Source organism: Melospiza georgiana, chromosome 4, assembly GCF_028018845.1.
Source record: "Melospiza georgiana isolate bMelGeo1 chromosome 4, bMelGeo1.pri, whole genome shotgun sequence".
Taxonomy (NCBI): Eukaryota; Metazoa; Chordata; class Aves; order Passeriformes; family Passerellidae; genus Melospiza; species Melospiza georgiana.
The window spans coordinates 66,948,249-66,971,934 of NC_080433.1; the positions used below are offsets into that span (position 1 = coordinate 66,948,249).

At 42.2% G+C, this 23,686-nt stretch overlaps 2 protein-coding genes across 3 annotated transcripts in view; one reads left to right on the plus strand and one right to left on the minus strand.

Annotated features, from left to right (window-relative positions):
* The window catches only part of COG5 (component of oligomeric golgi complex 5), a 173,638-nt gene extending 167,854 nt beyond the window's left edge, over window positions 1-5,784 (plus strand). Inside the window, exon 22 of the mRNA XM_058022274.1 lies at window positions 5,076-5,784. Coding sequence (XP_057878257.1) covers window positions 5,076-5,190 — 115 coding nt within the window. The 3' untranslated portion in view covers window positions 5,191-5,784. The remainder of the gene's footprint in view (window positions 1-5,075) is intronic.
* A 161-nt stretch (window positions 5,785-5,945) lies between these two features.
* HBP1 (HMG-box transcription factor 1) lies at window positions 5,946-23,249 on the minus strand. Of its 2 annotated transcripts, none has more exons than XM_058022275.1 (11): window positions 23,213-23,249; window positions 19,143-19,335; window positions 17,826-18,060; window positions 16,896-17,028; window positions 16,007-16,118; window positions 15,793-15,905; window positions 15,288-15,444; window positions 14,573-14,717; window positions 11,960-12,289; window positions 8,555-8,696; window positions 5,946-7,050 (listed from the first exon to the last, which is right to left on the minus strand). In XM_058022275.1, exons 1-11 carry the CDS (start codon window positions 23,225-23,227, stop codon window positions 7,033-7,035), a joined length of 1,593 nt encoding a protein of 530 aa, XP_057878258.1. In that variant the 5' UTR covers window positions 23,228-23,249; the 3' UTR covers window positions 5,946-7,032. The 2 variants fall into 2 exon arrangements, with proteins under 2 accessions (XP_057878258.1, XP_057878259.1); XM_058022276.1 differs by having other exon boundaries at window positions 19,143-19,331; window positions 23,213-23,231.
* Window positions 23,250-23,686: the final 437 nt, after the last annotated feature.

A 23,686-nucleotide genomic window follows, 5' to 3' on the forward strand; every position in this document is an offset into this window, starting at 1 on the left:
TTTTCCTTATGTGGGAGGGCATCTTAAACTTAGGGCTTTTTTTTTTCCTTACTTCTTATGGCATTTTTAATGAAGCATTAATATATGCAGAACATCCCACCAACCCTCCTTCCATAGCTCTCTTTTACAAACAATATTTGTAATGTATACCATAGCTTGTCTTTTAAAATAGAAACAGATTGCTGAACAGGTTTTATGTCCTTTATTAGACTAGAAGATGCTGAATTTAGGGCATTATTGAGTCTAATCCCTTCAAGAGTATGTTTTGTATATTACATAAACAGGGTTTCTTCCATCTTAAAAACAATAATACAGATATATGTTACATCTTTCCATATGACAACAGCTGTGATCTCCTCTGTGCTGGAGACTTTATGATACTGCTTTCACCCATAGGGCTGTTTATTTTTCCACAACTACTTTGGCACTGGTGTTTTTGCAATGTCCTCAGCAGGAGTGAGCCTGCCTTTCTAAGGACAAGATTTTAATGCTAAACTGGTGCATCTGAATTGAGTCCTGCACTGCCAGCATAGTTAACAAAAGCTCATTTGAGCTAGAACTGCTAAAGTTTACCAAAATGTCATGGAAAATTCTGCATTTCAAGTGTTAACAAAGCCCCTGAATTCATTTATCTCCCCAGATTAGAGTCAGGTAGGCTTCCCAGCAGCTCCTGTGATGTTCTGAGTTGCCCAGCTCAGGCAGCCTGCACTGAAGTCTGGCTGCATGCAGCAGCAATCATCTTGCTTTGCCACAAGCAGCTTCCTGCACTGTCCGTGTTCTGTATGCTGCAGTCCCTGAAGCCTTGTTGACTGCCTTCAGCAAAACAAAATTCCCATCCCAAATGAGCTTCTGGAACCATGTCTACTCTATGACCATTGGTGCCTTTAGTCACCTCTTCCAGTCCATTCCTCCCTCTCGCTCTGGAGCGACCTCACCATTGCTCTCTGGACTCCAGACAGCTTTCCTCCCTGGATTTGTGATTTGTGCCGTTTTGCTACCTGGGCCTTTCCTACCAGGAATGGACAGACTTCCTGGCCTGCCTCTGTGGTGTCATTCACACAGGCAGCAATGCAGAGGAGTTTTCTGAGCTTGGCCATGATTCCCTTGCCCCCTGGTAGGTGTGGAGCCCCAGGCTGCCTCTTTGCTAGCAGCCTTCAGCAGCTTCTCGTCCTCCCCTTGGCTGCTTTCCTGCCCCTGCCTGTGTGGAGCAGGCTCCCAGCCTGCCCTGGTGGGCACAGGGAGTTCTCCAGGCCACTCAGCTTTATCACAGACACTGCTCTTTCACTGTTTCAGGTGAAATAATGATATTATGAATTATGAATGGCTTTAAAAAAAAAAAAACATCCAGTTTCAGAGTGTTTAAATACTTCCATTGGAGATGCAGGTGTGGGACACAGGAAAATAGTGAATGCAGTTGGAGTATTCAGAAAGCTTTTGTTTTCATTGTTTAGTGCAAAGCTGTAAAAGGTCTCTTCTAGAAAAATGCCTGAGAATTCACCTTAGAGTATTGACATTACTGATTGGAGTGGGTAAGAGTTGTGATGCTCTCAGGTTGCTTATGTTTGTGAAGTTTGACTCCATCTCTTTGAAACAATGCAAGCAAAGCCACAGTAAAAGAGCAAGTGCAGCAGAAGGGACCTGCAAAACTCCTTTTAGCTACCTCTGGAGTTGGTTTTGGGAGTTAAATCAGATTCTTTTGGGGCAGGAGAGAAGGAAAAAAGATAAAAGCTGCTAGAGGTGTGACAGTGGGACTGTAATACTGCAGTATGGCACTTAGCATAGCCTAAATCTCATTCCATCTTGTTTGATCTGATGGGAGTAACAGTCTGGCAAAGGATTATCAAGGGCTCACATTGAGTGGTTTTGGGTGCTGCTTTTAGGGTAAAGCTTCTCCCTTTCATCTATCTGGTTATCTCTGTAATCTTTTTCAAGGGCTTTTTCAAAGCAAGGAGATAAATCAGTTAAGGGATAGCAGTGTTACCATCTGGGTAATGATGCCAACCCACAACTTCACCAAGCATTTGAGGAGTGTATAGGATAGAAAAGACAGGGATACTGCTGAGTGGATTTGTCAAGATAAATGACAGTTACAGTAAGAAAACTCACAGGAGTTCCTCAACTGTCCTTTTAAAACAAGGGACAATTCTTTGTAGCAGCTAATAAACATCTAACATGTCTAACAATTACTGCTGACCAGAGCACTTGAGTGCTGACCTGAGTGGAAATGTGAGACATTTCAGACTCTTCTGAAGCATCTCCACTCATCAGGGTGGCATCCTTGATGTCATCCTTGACCCCTTCCTGCCTGCATCTCCCACCTGCTGCTCAGTCTGCTCATCACATGTTGCCCCTCTTTGCTACAAGAGGCCAGTTTCTCTAAAAAGCACAATTTCCTGCTGTCCCACTCCCCCAGTTTTTCTCTCTAAATCTTGGGATTTAAAATAAACCTGTGGATGTGCCTAATCTCTCTGCAGTTCATGATGCTGATGGCCTTTACTGGGAATGAAGTGAGCTGCACCCAAAGCACTTTGTGGCTGCAGCAAGCAGTGTTTTAGTTGCCTTTTTCACTGTAGACCCTGTGCTGCTCCCCAGGGACCATTGGGAAGGAGCAGGCTGAAGCTTTTCAGAGAGCTGACCATGTGCAAAATGTCAGGTTTACTTTAGCTAGATAAAATAAATATTGTTTCCCTGTCTTTCTGCCTGTAACAGATTCCTTGTCTGTTGTGGTTTGTTGCTGTGCAAAAAATTCAAAGTGATTCCTTACAGTGTATTTGTACCTGCTGTGGACCCCTCAGCAGTAGCTCACAAGGAAGTTGTTATCAAAATTTAAGAGCTCTCAAGTGCACCAAGGCCAGCATGAGGAACTGTTTCTGTGCTCAGTAACTTTATTTTTCTGAAGGATCTCAACTCTCCAGTCATCCAGTCCATCCTTCTTTGGTCTCCTCCCAGACAGCATGTCCTGGGCTTCAGCAAAGAGGGGCTGTGAGTCTGGATGCTGCATGGGACATGGGGAGCTGTGGTGGGAATTCCCTGGTGCTGTGCTGTTCCAGTCCCACCCTGTGCTCAGAGGTGAAGCTGCCTTGGGTTCTTTGGTTGCACAGTTGCACACTTCACTCTCTTGCTGTCAAACTCCATGGCAGGGGCTGCAGCTGGGGACAGGCAGCTCCTCCTGGTGCTCCCTGCTGGCGAGGCTGACGGGTCAGTGCTGCCAGGAGTGGCAGCAGCCCCAGGACCAGCTCGTGGGGCAGGGCTGCCATGGCTGTCATTGGCTTGCAGGAACCCAAAGCTCAGACTCCTCTCTCCAGAGGCCTGAGCACAGGCCCTTGGCCTCAGGAGCATCTTCCACTTGCTGATAAATGAACTCTGCTGGAAATTCCCAGCCACGCTCTGGCACAAGTTATTGAGGAAGGGCCAAGCCCTTGCTGAGGTAGCAGCAGCTTTACTCACAGGCACCCAAGTGTACTGTGACCCTGCATCTTCCTACCATCTCCTCTGCTTTGTCAGGTTTGGTGGGCTCATCTGAGGCTTCCCAGGGCTGCAGATCACACGGGGATCTTGGCTGCTCCTCTCTTAGCATCTTACGCCAGGAGAAGCCTCTGTGTGTGAAACATGGGCTGAATATCACTCTTGAGTCCTTTTGCTTTCCTTTCCTTAAGCCTTGCCTGATTCACTGCCTACTGCTGCCAGCAGGCACGTACCAGGGAGCAGTGCTGCCTTCCAATCCATGAACTCTTTGTGCAGGAACGCAGGGTTCCACCAAAGGCTTTTTTGTTGGAAGGAGCAGCAAACATAAATACAGCTCTGCCTGCACAGCCCACCATCCTACAGCAGTGGGTGTGTATGTACAGGCACAGCTTTGTGGTTGCTGTGTGTTACCGTCTCCCTTGACCCCTGTGCCCCCCCACCCCTTCACCAGATGTGCACAAGAACCATCTGCCTTCTCCCAGTGGGACTGGGAATGTTCCTGCCATGTAGCTAAAAGCCATCGGGCTCCCTGGCTGGCAGAGCAGCTGTGCTGGTGCATCCTGCACTCCCAGAAAGGAAGGCAGGAGACAAAACCCAGACCCACTCCCTGCTCAGTGACCCTGGGGGCTGGAAGCCCTGTGGTGACAATCTGTATTAGAAAAGGAAGAGCCACATACCAGGAGCTCTATTAGTCTCCATGTGAAATGGGGTCTGTTGTTTGTGCATTTTCTTAATGTCACAGTTTTGCTGCAAATAGCAAAAAATAAGCGAATTTTAGAAGGAAAATCCAAGATGATCATATCAGTTCAATGAAGAAATAGAAGCAGAAAGGGAGAAGAAAATTATATTCAAAGCTATATTTAAGTGTGGCAACGATAGCTTGGCCTACTTAATGAATTAGTAAGCTGGAACCTCAACAGATGAGCACTTACAGTGTTTGTTTTACAAATATGCTGTCACTCAACAATACTGTGTACTAGAATGTTGGCTGAAAGGTGACCCTGTGTTGTGAAGCATCACCACAGTCACCCCTTTTAGCTGTGCAGTGTTTATTTGTGCAGTTCCCACATGGTGACTCCATTTGTGACATCCTGTGACAATGTGTAAGAGAGCCAGGCCATGCCTTGCCCAAGCCCTCTCTGGGGTTAGGGCAGCGTTTCCTGAGGACCAAGATGGGCGTTCCAAAGGCTGTGCCAGGAATCTCCTCAGGGCCTGGTGGGGGTTCACCAGTGCTCACCCCACCTTTCCTGCTGGAGGTTGCACTCTCAGCGTCTGCAGCAGCTGGAGATTATTCTCTCCCTCTCTAAAGGTTACCAGTGCAGCACTGAGTCTGTGCGTCAGAGCTGTCATTTCAAGCCATCTGCAACATGCTGCTGCTTATTTAAATGTTAACTTGTTTGCTCCTCAAACATGCAAGAAAGGACTTGAAGATCATGGAACAATTATATACAGCTTTGCAGTGCCTTCCGTGTTCACTTCCTTCCTCAGACAAGTAGGACCATCTGAGGAAAATTTTGCAGGAGGGAAGAAGGCAAATAATTTCTGTTGCAGATCCTGAATTTACAGTACTTAATTGCTTTAGCTACTTCTTTTTTTTTTTTTTTTTTTAGTGGTGCACTGGAAGCTTATGTTCAATCAGTGAGAACAAGAGAGGGAAAGGAGTTTGCACCAGTCTATCCCATAATGGTTCAGCTGCTGCAGAAAGCCATGTCAACCCTTCAGTGAGCACACCTGGACAAGGCTCTCTCTCACACCAGGGGATGGATGGTAACACAGCTGGGGGCTTTGGTGCACAATGGGTATATAACTCACTGTTCATGTAAATTATCCCCAAGTACATCAGCTTTATAATGACACGTTTACCTACTTCATGTCTGAAACTTCTGTCTTCTTGCTTTGTGTTCACATTACAGGAACTTACTTCTACAGAAATATTATAAGGAAATTGTACAACTTTTATGTGCTGTAAGTCTAATCTAATTGAAACATTCTTAAGCATTCCTTTTGAATTTAGAACAGTATAAAATTAGAACTCAAATATTACAGTGTACTTGCTGAATATCTCAAATAAGGAAGCAGCTCTTTTCCTACAAGTAGAGTTTTAAACAGTTGAATACATTTTAGCCGTATTCAGAAAATTGTACTTTTGAAATGTTTGAATCATCAGTTTCCATATAAAAATCACTAATTTTAACACAAGGAAAAATATTTATAACTAACCTAAATGCTTCTCTATTGCACTGCTATTTGCTTAGAAATAATTTATATTGATTTCAACTCTTCTTGCTTAAACTGTAATAAAGAACATTAACTATCCAATCCTGAAAATAGTATTTGGATTTCTTCACTAGCTTCCTAATGGCAAAGCATTAAAATATACTTTGGATGGGTTCATGTAAAGACTTCCATGCAGAATGTGCTCATTGCTGCAGGGCTGACTTCACGATTAGTCTTCTTCATTTTATAAAATACACAACACCAAATTTTAATGAATTTATTTGAAATAATATACAAGAATATAGTGTGCAAAAATCTTAGGGGCAACATCATGTAGACGTGTCATAAACTGAAATTTACAGTTGTGATTCTTAAAAAAAAAACCAACGCACAGCTGTTTAGTACAGGAAAAGCCATGATTGTAAATGTTCACAGCAGAAGCAATTGTAGTCCTAACGCAGCTGCTCTAATTTTAGACAGTTGGAGGAGAAAAAAAAAGTAAAGTGCAAGTGTTGCACATATAGTTAAGTGCAAAGTTTGCCCCCACCATAAAGATGTCGTATGGCAAAATAAAATATTGTAGAATACGTGGCAAAGACAAAACACAGAGTTATAACTATGATGGTGATGATATCAACAGCACCACTTTTCTTGAGATAACGCTATTTATTTGTTTCATCCTGTCCAGGCCATTGTTTCCACCACAAAATGACAGCTCTAACTAGTGCCAGCTGACGCAAAAATATCTCCCTTGTGGCTACAAGTTTTCTAAGTGGCATCCCAAGCAGCAGCTCCCTTGCTACATCACACCACACCCTCCATTCCCACATTCTGGTAACTTGCTGGCAGCAGGGCAGGCTGGGAAGCTGCAAGCTGATAATACACTTTGCCATTTCAGAAAATCCCAGGCCCCAGAATCGCAATTAATAATACAGTTGTGCAATACATATTAATCAGCAATAAGAATCAATGTATATAAACAGCTGTTACATATTTTAAAATTCCCCTTTTTGTACATTTTCTTTTAAAAATAAACATTTATACATATCTCCTTCGCCTCTTTCTAAAGTACTTTAGCACCACAGGATATCCATTTTCAAGCCTATATTACCTGATACATAATGAAGTTTGGAAGAAAAATAAGGCAATTTGGTTTAAAATGCTGATAGTTTTTAGCTTACTTAATGTTCTATTGTAAAAAGCAAATCTGCACTCAGATCATTTCCACGATGGTGCCAGTATTTTATGGTCACACAGAGTCACAACAAAGAGTAAGACCTTGATCTTGCATCTTCTCGCCATCAAGCAACAGCCATTTTGTAAATACAGAGTTAACAGGAAAATTCTGGCTTAATGCTGTTGTGAGCCCTGAGAAAAGAGAAGAGAAAACTGGGTTAGTAATTACCAAGCAAAGGGCCCAACACTTGTTTTCAAAGCCACAAGTATTTCTAATCATTGGTCAGTTATTCAGAAGAAAACAAAAAGGCCAAAGCAGACAGTTTTACTCCCTGATCATCAAAAGACCATCCTGACTTTGGTGTCACAGCCTGGAGCCCACTGTCATTACAGGTAAGGTTCCCAGCCTGCAAACAGCTCAGTTCACTGAACTGGAACAATTACAGAGGGTATTTCCTGCTGTAACACCGAGGAAATGGCTTCTACAGATCCTGTTCTCTTGGCCTGAAGACTGTGGGGACAAGGAAAATCCTACTACAAGGCAGGGCAGGAAAGCCTTGCTGAGGCAAACCCATCACTACTCAGCTACACACAAACACACCTCTGAGCTGCTGTGATCTCACCACCCAAAGCTCAAAACTGCTGTAGTGTAAAAGCAGAATAAATAAATAATATTATTTTAACTAAACCCACAAGGAAATGTAACAGAAGCTGTCACTGTTGATTAAAATAGAATGCAGTGAACAGAAAAACAGCTTGTTCCTAGCAGCTGGGATTTGGTGGAACCTTCTGCAACAAGGGACTGGAAACTGCACAAAGTATGTGCAGCAGAAAGAAGCAACTCAGTGTTGGAGCCTTTCTTATTCAGTCTTAAGGCAACACTTGCATATGCTCTTGAGAAAAAAGCCTCATTTACACATCAAAGGACAGGGGTAACTTGAGGATGAAACATTAGACCACATGGATGGTTTCACAACCATGTAGATGAAGTCCACACCACCCTTCAAGCTCCTACCCAGCCATTAAATGGAAGAACTTGGCAAGCACTCTGTGCACCTCAGTGGATCTTTCCTTCCAACCTACTCTTCTAGTTGAACAAGCAGAATCTCCTTTTTTTGATGTTTCAGCTTAAAAGCTCTTCTCTTTCTTAATACATCCCCCACCTACTAATACATTGCTGCAGACTCTTATATTGATGGCTTTCTACAAAGTGGAAAACAATTTCTTTTCCTACAGTTGTGTTATCTACTGTATTTATTTTACAATTGAACAGACTAATAAATGAAAGGCATTCACTGGGATAAATTATTTTGCTCCTTCAGTATCTTCATATATGCTGATATAAATTACCAATAAGAAAACTAGGAAAAGGTAAAGAAAAAGCTTTTACAGAAGATGAAGTTCAGGTACAACCTTATGAACTCACTTCAAAGCAAAAGACCACGTGCCCTTCCTTTGCATTTCACAAGCAAACTAACTTTCAGTACAAACCAGAATCCTCAAAACTCTCATAAAATATTCAGACAGACCCTCTCCTGATCTGTCTCCTGCCAAACTGCCAAAAGCAGATTACACAACACAGGGGAGTAAATGAAGGTTTCAGCTACTAAGAAAGCAGCTTATTCTGAACAAAACACACTGCAGCCACCCATCTGAACATATGTAACAGCATGATGAAAAAGCTTCACAAACATACAGAATTCGTTCGTTTTCTTTTCCAACAGTCAGGATTTAAACGCTTCTGCTCCTCTGCCAAGGCCTTGGCTTCTAGTGTGTACATCCTTCTTTCCTCATTTTTCATTTTCTTCCACCTGTCTCCAAGTATCACACTTATGGCTCTGCAAGATAAATGTTTACAGTACAGTCAGGACAGTGCTAAGAAATACCAGGATTTTTTTTTTTTGTTTTATCTGAGCGCTTTAAAAAGATGTGAGTTAAATGTGGAATTAACACACAAGGAAGAAATCAGGTATATGTTAAAAATTGAAATGATCCTATTTGTGATTATCTTCTCATAGTTCTTTTAGTAGTTAAACAGCTGAGACTTCTGTGTTAGCTAAGCATGGGTCAGTGCACATTTTAACATTTCAAAGGGTGTACATACAGCAACTGGCATAAACCAGCAAAATAGAGATGTTACAAAAACCACCACCAAATGGTAACTCACATTTGTTTTGCTCTACGTTCATAGTAGAAGATCATATGACAGATTTGCTGAAAATATGTTCTCTGATAATTAGAGCAATGAACTGAATATGACCTCAGCCAAATATTTGATTAACTGCAAGTCCCCATGTCTATTTAATCAATGTCTGTAGCTTCTTCCACCTTTAATCCATCCTGGGTGGAACACACTGGTATGTTCCCATTCCTGTGCAAATGGAACCATTTGTTCTCATACATTTATAGCCTTTTCCAGATACTGAATTAATTCCTTTCCTTACAAACTCTAGGTCTTTTGACAACACTTCCCTGTACTAGCCTGCCATATTGCTTAACTTCACTCCCAAATGTTGGATCAATATCCCATTAAAGCTTTAACTCAGTCTTTTAGCTGAATGAAAATCTCTAAACAACAGCTCTTTTATCAGTGGCTATTAAAGCTATGAAGTGGTTTGTACTTTGGCTTGGGATTACAGCAATGAGAGTTCTGTGACTGGCTCTAAAAAAAAAGGTGGACACAACTAAGTCCTTTTCTTTCTCCTATTAATAAAGTTCCTTACTGGCAGTGAAGATATTCAAAAAGAATCAAGACAATTAGAGTGTCATCAACTGTTTCCATAACATGGCACACACAGCAATCCTGAGTGCTGTTCTGCACCACTGAAAAAAATGGATTTGACTCCTGCAAGGCTGAGTGGTGCCATTCAGGTTTCTGTGAGCTGCAGAGCACTCAGGGACCACATCCCAAAGTGCCCAGACAGCCCTTGAGCCTGCACTGCCCTGTGCTCCAATGACTCCTCCAGGGGACACCACATGCCATTGCCATCAAACCCATTTGTACAGCCTGTCTCTTCGGCAGTGCAATTTCTGTTTTTCTATCCAAACTGAGAACCAGTGTCTTTGGTCTGTCATCAGAAGCAAACACACCCAGTTTAATTAGCAGCTTTTTCATCTTCTGACAGTATCCAGAGGCATATCACCAGAAACCTGTCTGCTCTGGGTCACCAGCTTGTACTGGATCACTCACACCCTCAGGACAGAACACGGTGACCCAGAGAGAGCAGATCTGCTGTAAAAGCCACTGCCTTCCCAAATAAAAATACACCATGAAATCTTTTATACAAAAATATAATTTCCCTCATCTCTAGAAGGCCCACTACTCAAAGAATTTCTGAACACACAACCAAGTTCAACTATGGTTACAGTGTTACAGTGAAGAGTATCTAGAAAATAAACAAGTGCAGCCCTAACAGCAGTTTTTCAAACAGGATCTTGCAGTCCGTTTCAGTATCGTGTGACTCTTGACTTGTGCTTTGAATGTTTACAAGCCCGCTGTCTTGCTGACGTGCCTTGAGCTGTTTTGTCTCAGAATAGCCCATTTAACTCAGAACACCTCAAGTTCTCTACTCTCTTACTCCCATAAGGAAATAACAGCAGTAAACATAAGAACTTCACTGTACAGAAGTGGCTACTATGTTATGAGCTCTATACAGTACAGCTCTATACATCTGAAAATGACACAAACTTACATTTGAAAAACATGAGAGTTGCCTCCCTGCAGCTAAATTAATGAATGCCTCAGCAACACTTGAGTGACAGTAGCTGAATGCCTGTATCAATTATCATAATGCTATTTCTGCCACCCTGTGTTTTATGGATGCCATGGAACTGCAGCCAAAACCTGCACTGCCTCCCAAGCAGGACAGTGAGCAGTGCATTCTGAACTGTACTGGTAACTCTGTCATCTCTTCAAGGTAAACGTGCTCAGTGTCCTGCTTGCTCACTGAAATATTTCACATCCATGCAGCCACAGCTCCAGTTCACTGCATCCATTTGAAATCAGCATTTTCAACTACATTTATAACCATCATAAACTTTCCTGGCTGACATTCTCTTCCATTTCTCATTGATAGCTGCAATCAGTGTGAAGGCAGCAGATCTGCTTCACTGAACTTACTATAAACTTTACACAAGATCATTGTCAGGACACACAAGACTGGCTGGGATTGTTTGGCACGATTCTCTATTTCAGCAACAGTTACAGCCTCCTTATTAGAACATTATAAAACAGTAAAACCCCTTTCAATGCCCTGCCAACTTTAATTTTTACCAGATTTAGTTCAAGAATGTTTATGTCACAATGCAATTTTTACAGTAATAGTTTTTGTAAAATTACATACAGTAAAAAATCTGATTGTAAGATCAGGCCATGTTCATGTGTTTGGGTTTCTATTTACATATACCCAATTAGCACCAAATACTACTTAAAAAATATGTAATGGAAATCTTAACTAAAAAAATGCTTAAAAGCAAACAGGCTAGAGATTAAGAACAAAAGAACAAACTAACAAAGACTTATCCCCTCAAACACAGTCATACAATTCTTCCTGCAAATTTCAACAGATCATTGAATGCCTTTAGGGCAAGAAAAATTTGGCAATGTGCTGTGTGGATGATGATCTTTGAGATATCCTAACTTATCAGTTCTCCACTCTTCAACAGGATATACAGACTGGAAATAAATGCTTGCAACTTCAGGACCAATTTGCAATAATACGTCAAGACTTAATTAGAAGAACCAGAAACTCCCTTTTTTCCATTACAGCACACGAGCAGAGCACCTCATCACTGTAAACAACAACAGCTCTGTATCTGTGCCTCTGCCAGTGCACACACACATTTATCAGTTGCTTTACCCCGATGTTTTATCAGAAGGCAAGTTTGCCAAAAATGGTTTGTATCAAGTTCACCGAGTACTGAAAATATTCACAGTCCACCCATAAACCACCCTTTATGTTAACATCTTGCAAAACTTTTTCTTAAAACAATACACACATTTTATTTCAAATGCAACATTTAGCCTATTTAAATATTAAAGTGGGACACAGATACTCTTCTAACTCACCAGTAATAGCAAAACTGCAGTTTGTATCATTACCTGTTGTCTTTCCCTGGATACATCTGAGTGTATTCAACTCTGTATTTTTTGGCAAAAAGCATGAAGGCATTCATTGGTCTTTTGCACTTGTTTGGAGAAGTGGCACTCACAGTACTTGCAGTCCCTGAGGTGTGGCTTTTGCCAGCTTTGCTGTACAAAGGATTGGAGGGCAGATGTGACGATGCAGCAGAGGCACAGTTTTTACTACTGCATTCTGATCTCTCAGCATCTGGATTGTTTGCTCCCGCAGAGGAGAGCGAGGCGCGGCGCTGGCGAGCCATGCTGCTGAGCACATACACTGCAGAGGAGTCCATCGGGGTGAAATCGTAACTGCAGGGAGGACACACATCATAAAGCATCCAGAAATGTTCCTGTAAAACCCCTAAATATCTGTTCACTCTTCAGTTTTACTACAATTCTAGAATTTTGTCCTTTTTGGTGTGACATAATGATTTGTGCTCGATGTGGATGTCAGTGTGAAAAACAAAAAACTACAAGGCTTTGTAAGTTAGTATTTTCTTCAGTGTGATGAAGACTGCAACTTTCCATGTTCTGCTATGTACTTTCCTCAGCTATGTATCTGTTACCTATACTATGTCTTAAAACTTTGTTCTCTTTTTAAACACATTTTTTTCTTTCTGCTTCTGTCCTTACCATAAATCAAACCTGATCAGTGAATGACAGGTACAGAAAGGAAAGAAATGCAAAGAGTTCACTTGCAAATATATACTAACCCAAATATGAAACCACTGTATTAAAATAAATTATATATTAAAATAAATCACTTCAGTACAAATAACTTCTCTGGGCAGTTGAGTACAGACTATTTTACACACAAACCTTCCGGGGAGGTTGAAGCCCTGCCCAGGGCCCCGTGACTTGGCACTATTTGATGCTGTGCTGACAAACTCCTGCCCTCTAGTGACAAAACCACCACATCCCTTCTCGAGGTATTGGAACAGTTTAGGTGACTTGTTTCCGTAAAATTCAGATCTCCAAATATGACAAACTCTTGCAATTTTTAGCTAACCAATGACTACAATTAACTTCTAATCACTAAAGAAGTAGTTTTACTCCACAGACTGTTACCATCTCCAGATGGAAAAACACTCTTGGAAAGGGGCTACTCAATCATAAATCTAAACCACTAATTTACCATCACAAGATAAAGGTATATATGCTAATGCTCCTCTTACCTATTGCTCAGTGTGGCTATAGTTGCATGATTTATGGCCAAAATAAGGGTTTTGAAGGGCTTTTTTGTGAATACCAAGTAGAACTACAAGCAAGGAGATGCTGCATGTGGCAGTCCAGCCCTTCTCTGCAAAGGCAGCTCCTCTGTGGGACAGAAGCACACAGCAGAGTGGAGCCCTACGAGTGGCCTCCACCATCCCTCATCAGGAGAGTACAAAGCAGGAGGGAGGGATAATGCTGGCCATCTTGCAGGTATCACAAGATAAGGAGAAAGGACCTCTGTTCTACAACAGGCCAGCACCCTTCCTATTCCTAATCTCCTTCTCATGACACAGAAACAGAATTCTGTTTTTAGTTCTGTCCTGTTATCACAGCTGCAGCTGCTGCATGCTCCATACTCAGTCACTCCCTTCTGCCCAGAAAGACAAGGAACTTGAAGTACAAGGCAGTATTCAGCTAGGCTGCAAATTAGTAAGGAGCCAGAAATGCAGATTTTTCAGTGAGATGTAGCTACCATGACTCTAACAGCTAACTTGGAGTAACCAGGGGTTAAGAAAAACACCCAGACAGCAAATGAGTGAAGCCAAGCAATCTGAACTTGCTCTGTGCCAGACTGAAATCATAAAAGAGCTCTCAGGGCTTGAACTGCAAAGAGCATCTTAAATTCCTTTTTTTCTGTTGTAAAAAACCGAAGTGCAACTAGATTAAAAACAGATGCTAAAAAGACACTAACATCATAGGAAAAGATGGATTTTACTAAATCTTAAAATCTCAAAATAATTTGGAAAAATCTTTATTATTTCCTTAGACTCTTAGAGTAATTTATGTTGAACAGGACCTCTGAAGGTTATCTGGTTGAAGTTCTAGCTCAGGTAAACCCCAAAGTGAATCAAACTCTGAAGTTAGTAAGTTTGATATAATAAAAAGAATGCCAAAAACCAGAATACACAAAAATAATAAGATTATGAACATACTGTATTCTAGAGCCACTGCACATGCATTTACCACTAAGAAACTACTCAGATAATTCAGATGTATTGTTGCATATGAAGCATGAGATAACAGCTGGCAGACATACTATTGTCAGAAAATTGTACTAGGTTTTTCAAACATAATCCACTTTACCTGGAAAATTTATAAAGACAATATATATATTTTTTACTGCTTTATCTAATCTGCCTTAAACTACCATAATAAGAAGCTAAAAGTTACTTCACTCCAAGGCACTACTTTGCAGTTTAGCAGAGCACATAATTACACAGCTTTCCTAGTACTGAGTATTAATTTTTTCCTAACATTTATCTTGTATTGCCAAAACTATTCTCCCTTTCCTCTATATAATGCTTCAAATTCTTCCAGACTTAAGGTGCCTACTCATTAAATACAAGAACCACTGAGGCCACTTTATCCAAAAATTACCTTTTAAATGTATCAAAAACACCTGAATCATCAAAGTTAATGGCATCAGGGTGTCCAGGAGGTAGACACAGATCTCCAAGATGCATTTCACAGCATGGAATGCCATGCTGTACCACAGTCAAGCTTGGATAAAAAGATGACCAACCTGAAGTGGTAAAGAGTTAAATTAGACAAACGGCCAGACAATCTCTCCAGTTCTTTATTGGAGCAATCCTACATCTTGAAATTACATAATTTTATAAAAGTGTTCTGATGTAGTTTCTTTCATACAAAAGAAAAATCAGAAACTCTTACTTAGGGAATTCTTATTGCAAACAGTTTATTTTTTATTTCAAATAAAATCTCATTCTAGGAAAAAAGGAATCAAATCCTGGAGACTTTTACCATCAGAAGTTCCATTTTTAGCAAGTGAGAAAAGCTTCCCTTAGTTGCAGTTTTCCTGTCTCCCCCCGCCCCAGTCTTTCTGCTTTCCTGAGCTCCATTGATATACTCAATGAACTCTTTCCTTATGGGATAGGCAGTATTCCAGGAGCTTTATGACTTCACAGTTTTTTTTTGTTTGTTCATATTCTGGATTACTTTACAAAGATTGTAAACTGTTTCTACACCACAACTTTTATCACTTTCATGAACAATATGAGATATCAACAAAAACTGCAGTCACTTTCTGAGAATATTTTAATATGCAACCATGTGTACTTGAGGTATTTCATACCTTTATTTTTAACATAAAATGGATGATCGAGTCTGCATTCTACGGTAAGCAAGCCATCCTCCACTGTGCCAGGATCAAAAGTCAGCTTCAGCACTGACTCACCACAGGAAATGCTTTCTTCATGAGAAATCAACTTCAAACCATTGGAACCATAGTCCTGTTAACACACATACAGTTCAAAAAATTTCCCCCAAGAAAAGCATATACCTGTGCATACTCTAGGTGTATACTCATCATCATACATTGTATTATAAAATAACAATATTCTAATTTGTGTTTCTATCTAGCTAGAAATTAATAAAGATGACATACATTCAAAACATACATAAATGAATTTAATTCAAGTGCCTTTCTGTGAGATCCACAAACAGCACAGTGATCAGCTCTTAAACAACATTAATGTCAACCTATTTTCCTGAGACAGTAATTAAAGGCACAGGGGTAATGTAAGAAACAAAGTATTTGCTACAGGTATTGCAGTGAGTTTGTTAGAACTAACAATTACCTTGTAAGGACTGGCTGGGAGATTTTCCTCTTTTCCACAGCTTTCAGATCTTGCAAACTCTTCAACATCCTGCCATTCCTTATTGCGTCCTTTATGAAAGCACAGGCGAGAGCCTAACGGATTTTTTCAAGGAAAAAAAGAACATTAGTGTTAGGTTAAAAAGAAAACCTATAACATAAAACAAATCCTTATTTCATGCAACATGCTATTTTACCTTTCAGAAAACAATGCCACACAGTTGAGGGCCAGGAATGGCACCATCCTAAATCATCATCATCTGAAAGTGATGACATGCAGAAAATGCCAGATTCTGATTCACTATTTGCCTATTAAAAAGAAAAAAAGCAAAATGGTGTTGGTATTTTACTGCAGAGCATTTTAGGGCTGGTCTTATATGTCTTAAGACAGTCTCTATTTTCACTTGTGGCATCATTTTGCCTTAAATACTAATAGGAATGTAACATGAAGACAAAGATTAAAGGAATGCAAAAAATGTGAATGGATTGTTTTCATCTCCTTTCCTGAGATGCATCCTGACATTTTTGGGTTTCATTCTCTGAGATTCATTTCATCTCAATGGATTATCTTATGCTCATTTGTAAGCATTTTACACCTCATCATTCCTTAGTCATCTACAGAATCATTTAAAGCAGATTACTCTATGGTCCAGTGCTGGAAAGTTGTAGGCTCGAGGCAGTTGTAGATAAATCCCTGGAGAAAATTCACTGTTGTTAACAGACAAATTTCAGATACCAATTAATACATGGGAAAGGAGACACAGGACTGACAGGCTTTGTGCATCTTAAAGGAGAGGGATCCACATTTCCTTTTGAGGCATCAAATCAGATAACAATTTTTTAAAGCTTGCTGTAGAAGGAATTACAATAGAAGCCGAGCTTTCTTAGAAAGTGTTTTCATCACAAAAAATACAAAGTAGCACTACAAGCCTAACCTGTGTGGTAAAAAGAAAAGTAACAGAAAATCTAGCTTAAGCAGCAACAGTATTAACACTAAACAGATTTTTTTAAAGCTAGTTTCCCTTGTAAAAAAACTTAACCCATTGCTCATAGGTGTTTATTTTAAAATGTTTCAGAACAACTCACCCTTTCATGTCTGACTGGTGTTTCATCCACATCATTCTTGGAGAAGTTAGGATCACTGTTTGAAGATCCTGGTGGAGGACGTGCATAGGAATGTAAACTTTTGCTTGTTGCTATTATGCGAACAGGAGATGATCTACAACAGAAACATGTATTTTAACATATCTCAGATTTAGATAACATGAGACTTTGCTGCCATTACTCTAAAATGCTTTTATTGCAAATATTTCTGTTTGCATGAGCTGAACACCAAACAAACCTCCCACACAAACCTCCCCAGTATTCCAAGGGGATGATGAAGGGGCACAAGCTCAGGCAAAGGGAATACGTAGCATAACTCCTGCATAGGTTCTATGTAGCACCCAAATGACAGTATTACTTCCACAGTGGCATCTCCTTAGCACAATGCTGAAGTTTTTACAAATTTTCTGATTAAAAACCTAAGAAAAGCCGTACAATAAGAAGTGAAGCCCAGTGATTTCCAAGATCCAACACTTGCTGCTCACAGCCTTACAGAACGTAAAGATCACAAAGATCACTACTAAAATACACATTGCATTAGATTTCCAATTAGCTGTTTAAAAATAAAAACAAATGTGAAGTCTGTGCACTAGAAAGCTTGAAGAATTTAGTGTAAGAAATTCCTCTTAGATTTTATCTGCTGCTTCACATGAGGTAAATGTCCATAATTTGTGAGCCTGCTGTGGGTAGGCAAAGTCTTTACATCATCATATGTCATTCACAGCTGGAAACTAAGCAGCTTTTGCACCAGGCTCTGAGATGAGTTCTGTGCACACCTTCACAGAACAAATAAAAAGACCAAACAATAGGGCTCCAGTTCAAAGTCAGAGGGTGAAAAGAGTGAAGGAAATATTTTGGAGACAGGATTATAAATAAATCCCTATAGTTCAAAAGTGAAATGAGTGTCAGTACCTGTTATAAAAAGCACACTGCATCAAAGGACTCTGAGGACTTGTGGCTATGTTTGCTAATTCTGTCAACCAGTTCACCCCATTCTCACAAGAATAAGCATTTTCTGGATTGCTGTTTGAGGTATGTTGGCTCCATGAAGGCCTTGAACATTCCTGATGTGAAACATCAGCACCAAGCTGAAAAAGTGCAGGTGGGGTAGAATCTGTCTGCACAGCCTGTAATTCAGGAAGATCATCTACAAACAAATGCACAAATTACCATAATTATACTCAATTCTTTGCTGTCTACTCAATTTGATACCAAATATTGCAAATTTGATGAAAAAAAGGAATCACAATAAAGTAATTTTATTTTCTCATATGACAACTACCAACATTTCACAAACCCTGTTCATAAAAATGGACACAGAAATAGTAACATCTCTAGTCAATTATATATTCACACAAGAAATTTAAGAAAAAATTAGGTAACTAAATAAAAATGTACTTCTGATTTTAAAGTTTTTACTAGATTGACCAGTTTACACAGAACTACACTGCAGTATTATTCAAAAACAACATGCTTCACTAAAATACTAAAACATTTCACAAAAGACAATTACATTAATCTGTCCTTGAAGGTGTGACACTAAAAAAATTCAACATCAGACCATGTTCAAGATAAAAGGTTTCCACCAGGGAACCAAAGTTAAATAACTCAGATTAAATAAATCATGAAAGCTGGATATAGAGCCTGGTAGGGTGAATTCCCATCAACAATATACACCTTCCCTATCCCAAACAGAGTAACAGAAAAGACCCCAGCTTGTCAACAGAAGTCTGTGCTATGTGCTGTCATATAAGTATCATTATTCTCAATCACTTCATCATTTAAATTAAATTTGTTAATATTTCACAGCTTATATTGATACTTTCTATGGTATATGCTGTTTTTCTCCAGTCTGTAAGAACTGAAGTAATCTTCCCCTATGCAAGAATCTTAATTTGCAGATCTAAAGCAACATGATTCCTTTAGGAGGAGCCCTTGAGCTTTCTGTTTGTTTTTCTTGTGCCAAAAAACCCTGCTTCTCTAGGGACTAGAAGCAGAAATTTGTGGCTCACAGTTCAAGAACATATTTGAGTCAACAGGCCAGTGTGTCAGAACTGGAAATGGGTTAAAGGGAAAAATGACTGCAAATACCTTCAGATGTCACAATTCCCTGCCCTACCCAAGCTAAAAATCAGCAATTTCATTCAACCAGCTTCCAATAATTTCAGTATAGGATATCTAAAACAAACTTCAGAATTCAGTTTCCTCTGAAAAAATCTTGTTATTTACCAAGTTCCATGTGCTCATCACAGGATGCATATCCAGGAGAAGAGGGCAGGTTTTCATTACACTTCAGCAACTCCAGTGACTCGTTCATCCCTGAAGTTCTCTTGTCCACTACCAGAAGGAGTTTCTGAACTGCATTAGGCATTTGATTTGTCTTCACTTCCCACACCATGTTAGGATGCTCCAAAGTATCTGACTTTAGAAAGACAGAGGTTAGAAATCTGTATACATGTGAACTGTTTTAAGTTGCATCCGATATACTACTTCATTACCAGGCCCTAAATCCTCATCACTCTGTTGAATATCACAGCATATTTTAGGGGTGTCTAGACACAATCTTGTACAATCCTCACAGAAAACACAGCTAACTCTGAAGTCAAGAGGCCACCTGGGGCCCTGGCCACTTGAGTTTCTAGTGTCTTGAAGAATGGAGACTGCCTGGCACTTCCCTGTTCCAGTAACCACTCTTGCTGTAAAGAAGCTGCTCCTCAGGCAGGTTTGAGCTTGCACAGCCTGTGCCCACTCCTCCAGGAGCCTGGAGTTACCTCACCCACCTCAAGCCAACATGAACAGCATTCACTTGGCACCCATAGCACTCAGCCCATCACAAAAGGCAATCAGATGGGTCAGACCAGATTTGATTTTGGCTGATCTGTCCTGGCTATTCCAGACAACTCCTTGCCTTACAAAGAGGGTGGACATGGCTGTCAGGAGAATTTGCCTAATAAAATACCTGAAGGCTAACGCTGACCAGTCTGTAATTTCCCCACATCCTCCTCCTTGAAGCCTGGTGTGACATTTTCTTTCTTCTAGTCATTGGGAGCCATCCTGCCACCAAATGCACTGCTTTTTCAAGACCATCCTCACAATACATCCCTGCCCACGGCAGGGGGCCTGGAACCAGATGACCTCTAAGGTCCCTTCAAACCCAAAACATTCTGTGAGCCACGACTGACCCTGGCCTGGAGGGACCCCATCTGTTCCCACTGCCTCGTGCACAGATGCCTCACAGAACCAGCCTGCCCCTCACTTGCTCCATGTCTACCATACACAAGGAAGTGTCTTGCTCTCTCAGAGGCAAGCTGCTACACCCAGGGACTTGAGGAACCATGAAACAGGCCTGGAAAATTAAGATCAAAGCAAAAATGCTGTCCCCAACCTTGTGAGATCAGGCCCACATTTTCCCAGTTGCCCTTTCAGCACTGGTGTCTGCAGAAGCCTTTTCCACTACTCTTCCCATCTCTGGCCTCCAGGAAGAGTCTCAAACACACTGGACTCCTAACATCCTTCACTGAAAATGGACAGATAAAGTTACCTCTGCTGGAAAACTTCACTTCAGTTTCATTTCCCCAAATCCTAGTAATGTTTATCCACTGTGTTAGATCATCTTCAAAAGAGAACTGTGTGCTTATTCTACACAATCACTGTCTCTAAAACCTGGTAAACAATGTTATTCCAATCTTTAGTCATTTGGTTATCTACTTTGTTTTTTTTTTAAGATGAGGATGAACTAAAGCCACCATAACATGATTAGCCTGTACTTTAATGAAGTGTCCTTGAAAAAATAATCAGAAGTCTCTCACAAAAGAGCAGAATACAGTTCATAAGAAAGAAAACCTGAGAAGTCTACCATACGTATGTCCACTAAGTAAGCTACATTAGAGAAATATCAACAACAGCTTAGAAAAGTACAATATTTTCATATCACAGAATGACAGGGTTGGAAGGGACCTCTGGAAGTCACCTAGTCCAGCCCCCTCTGCTCTAAAGCAGGTTCACCTACAGCAGGTTGCACAGGATCACATCCAGGAGAGTTTTGACTGGAAAATTTCTACACTTCTGATCTCCTAATCTTTCAAATATATGCAAAACTTACATAAACTTGCATGCTAAACATAAAAAGATGTTTGATTCTACTCAAATGGCACTACTACAAAGCTACATTGGCTTATTCTGACTTTAAGGTGGAGAAGAAAGGTGACAGAAATGAGAATACACAACTCAAACTATCAGTGACATTATTTTCACCTCCAGAAAACATCTTTAACCAAATCTGTACCCCTGTCACCCATGAGGGACAGTAAAATGACAGAACACCACAAGAGCAGATAGCAGATAGTTTTCTGAACAGAAAAACCAGACCTCAGTAGTACAGGTCAGGACCTTGAAGATTATCTCCAACTAATCAACTCTGAAAAGCCACTCCTTGTTTTTCTGGCTTATCTACGTCTTTCCCTCCTGCCTTGTTGTTTGGTTTATTTTTCCCTCTATTTTTTCCTCTCTTCCCTTCCCGTTTTCCCTCCAAAATGAAGACTCAAACTTATTTCTAGAATGTTACCTTCTCCTTCCTTTCTGCCAGGCGCTAGGACTTGAAAGTCCATGTCCTGGTATCCCAGCACTCTGAAGGTCAGAGATAAGGTACAGATACAAAATGCTGCTCTGACAGGAGAGATACTTGTTTGAGAAATGAATTATTCCTCCAAGTCACAAGAATTTCTCCAAACCAAAGCCATCTGTGCTCAAAAGCCAAAGAATCCTCTAACAAATGAATGACAATGAAATTGAAAGAGAATTACAAAGAAAAACAAACAAAGTGCCCAACTTTACTTTTCCATTTTTTAATTCTACTTCATTAAAGCCTACTTTGGACATCATGTCCTTCTCTTCTCCTCAGCCTTTTAATGGTTTGAACATGAAGGGGATTTGTCATTAACCAGCTTGTAAAATTTTTTTAAAATTCAACTTTATGTTGAAAATTTGTTGTGTCAGATGTTGTCAAGAACCATGCTTCACAGGACTATAATTACTGCGGCTGTCTTTGGAGGCTAAATGAAATTATTACTTTGCGCTTTAAAGTAAGTGAATTTGTCACGCTAAAACAAATGGCAACGCTGACAAAGACTTTATTAATTGAATCATGTCTATTTCTGAGGGACAAAAATAAACTTGGGAGAAAAGTAAATAAAGACTGTGGCTGCGAAAGGGTTCAGCAGGAACTGGGCAGCATCCACCCAAACCGCAGTGCGCAGGAATGCCTGGGTGGAAGTGCTTCCCGTGGCTTTTTTCCTTCTGCTATTCGCCTTTCTTCCCCCAACCTACTGACGAGGTTTCAGGCCAGCTCTACGCCTGAGCAATAAGCTGGACGGAGTTTAATTTGGAGAACAGCTCCTCCAAGCAAAACACAACATACTGGCAAGACTGGATCTACACCAGGGACTTTTCCTGGCGCAGCCGCTTTGATCAGGAATCCTCGCTGCACATCCCCGGCCGTGCCAGAGCGCGCAGCCGAGGCACAGCGTGATTCACCATGTTTTCCAAGCCCGGGCGGCCTGTTCGCTGACGCAGGGCGGGCCGCGCTGCCCCCGCCGCCCCGCCTGAGGACGGCGCTCCCCGGGCGGTTCGGGGGCGGCGGAGCCCCGGGAGGAGCCCCCGGGACCCTCGGGAGGAGCCCCCGGGACCCTCGGGAGGAGCCCCCCCGCGCTCCCCTCACCCGCAGCCCCTCAGGGGCTCCCCCCGCCCGTCACGTGACCTTGTTTACACCCGCGGCCCCACGGCGCACGCGCGCTCGGCCCCATTCATTCGAACTGCGTAACACCGGCCCGGGGGGGGGGGGCCCCCCCCGCGCCCCGGCCCCGCTCCCCCCGCGGGGCTCACCCGCACCCACGGGCACCGCAAACGCTCCCCGTGCCGCAAAGCCGCTGCTGCCGCACCGGGCACGGCGCCCTCGCTCTGACAGACCGGGGCGGGCAGCCGCTCCCCGGGGAAAACAAGGGGGGGACACCCCCCCTATTCCGCTTGTTTTCGTGGTTTGAGAGGGCACGAAGAGCGCCGGCACACCCCGTGAGTTTCAACCCAGCGGTGCGGCAGGGTGGCAGCTCCGCGGGGCCGGTCAGGGAAGGCGCACAGTAAACAATGTCCGAGGTTCCCGTCGCCGTCAAGAGACTGAACCCCGCGACCTCTTCGGCTCGACATGCAGCTGCTAGCACTGCTGTCTGACCTACCGAACCCCTCCCGTCCCCCGCCGGAGCCTCGCAGCCCCGAAAAGCGGCAGCTCGAAACTTTGTAGCACTTACCGAACCCGTCGCCATTACCGAGCTCCCCTCGGCTGCCCCCCCGCCCCGTTCTCTCAGTGGGTCCCGCCCCCTACAGGAGCAACTCGGGCACTGAGTGGCCAGAAGCGACGTTGCTCAATTCGCAGCCACTTTCTATTGGCTAGCTGGCCTGCCTGTCAGAACTCCACCCGGAGGGCGGGCATGTTTTGACTCTCCTGCACAGAGGATTGCACCGCGTCGCACGTCAATCACCCCCATGCGGCGCGCCGATTGCTCGATGCCTTGGCCAGCGCCCGCAGAAGCACTCTGGGAGCTGTAGTCACCATGGCCGCCCGCGCCTGCCCACGGGTCGGCGATAAGACGACAGCCCCCAGGATGCCCCGCGCGGCGGCGGCGATAGTAAACAAGCGGCACGGGACACGTGTACCGGCCCGGCCGCTGCCCGCCCGCCCGCGCCCCCCGCCCCGCACGGCCCCGCCCGGCCCTCACGGCCCC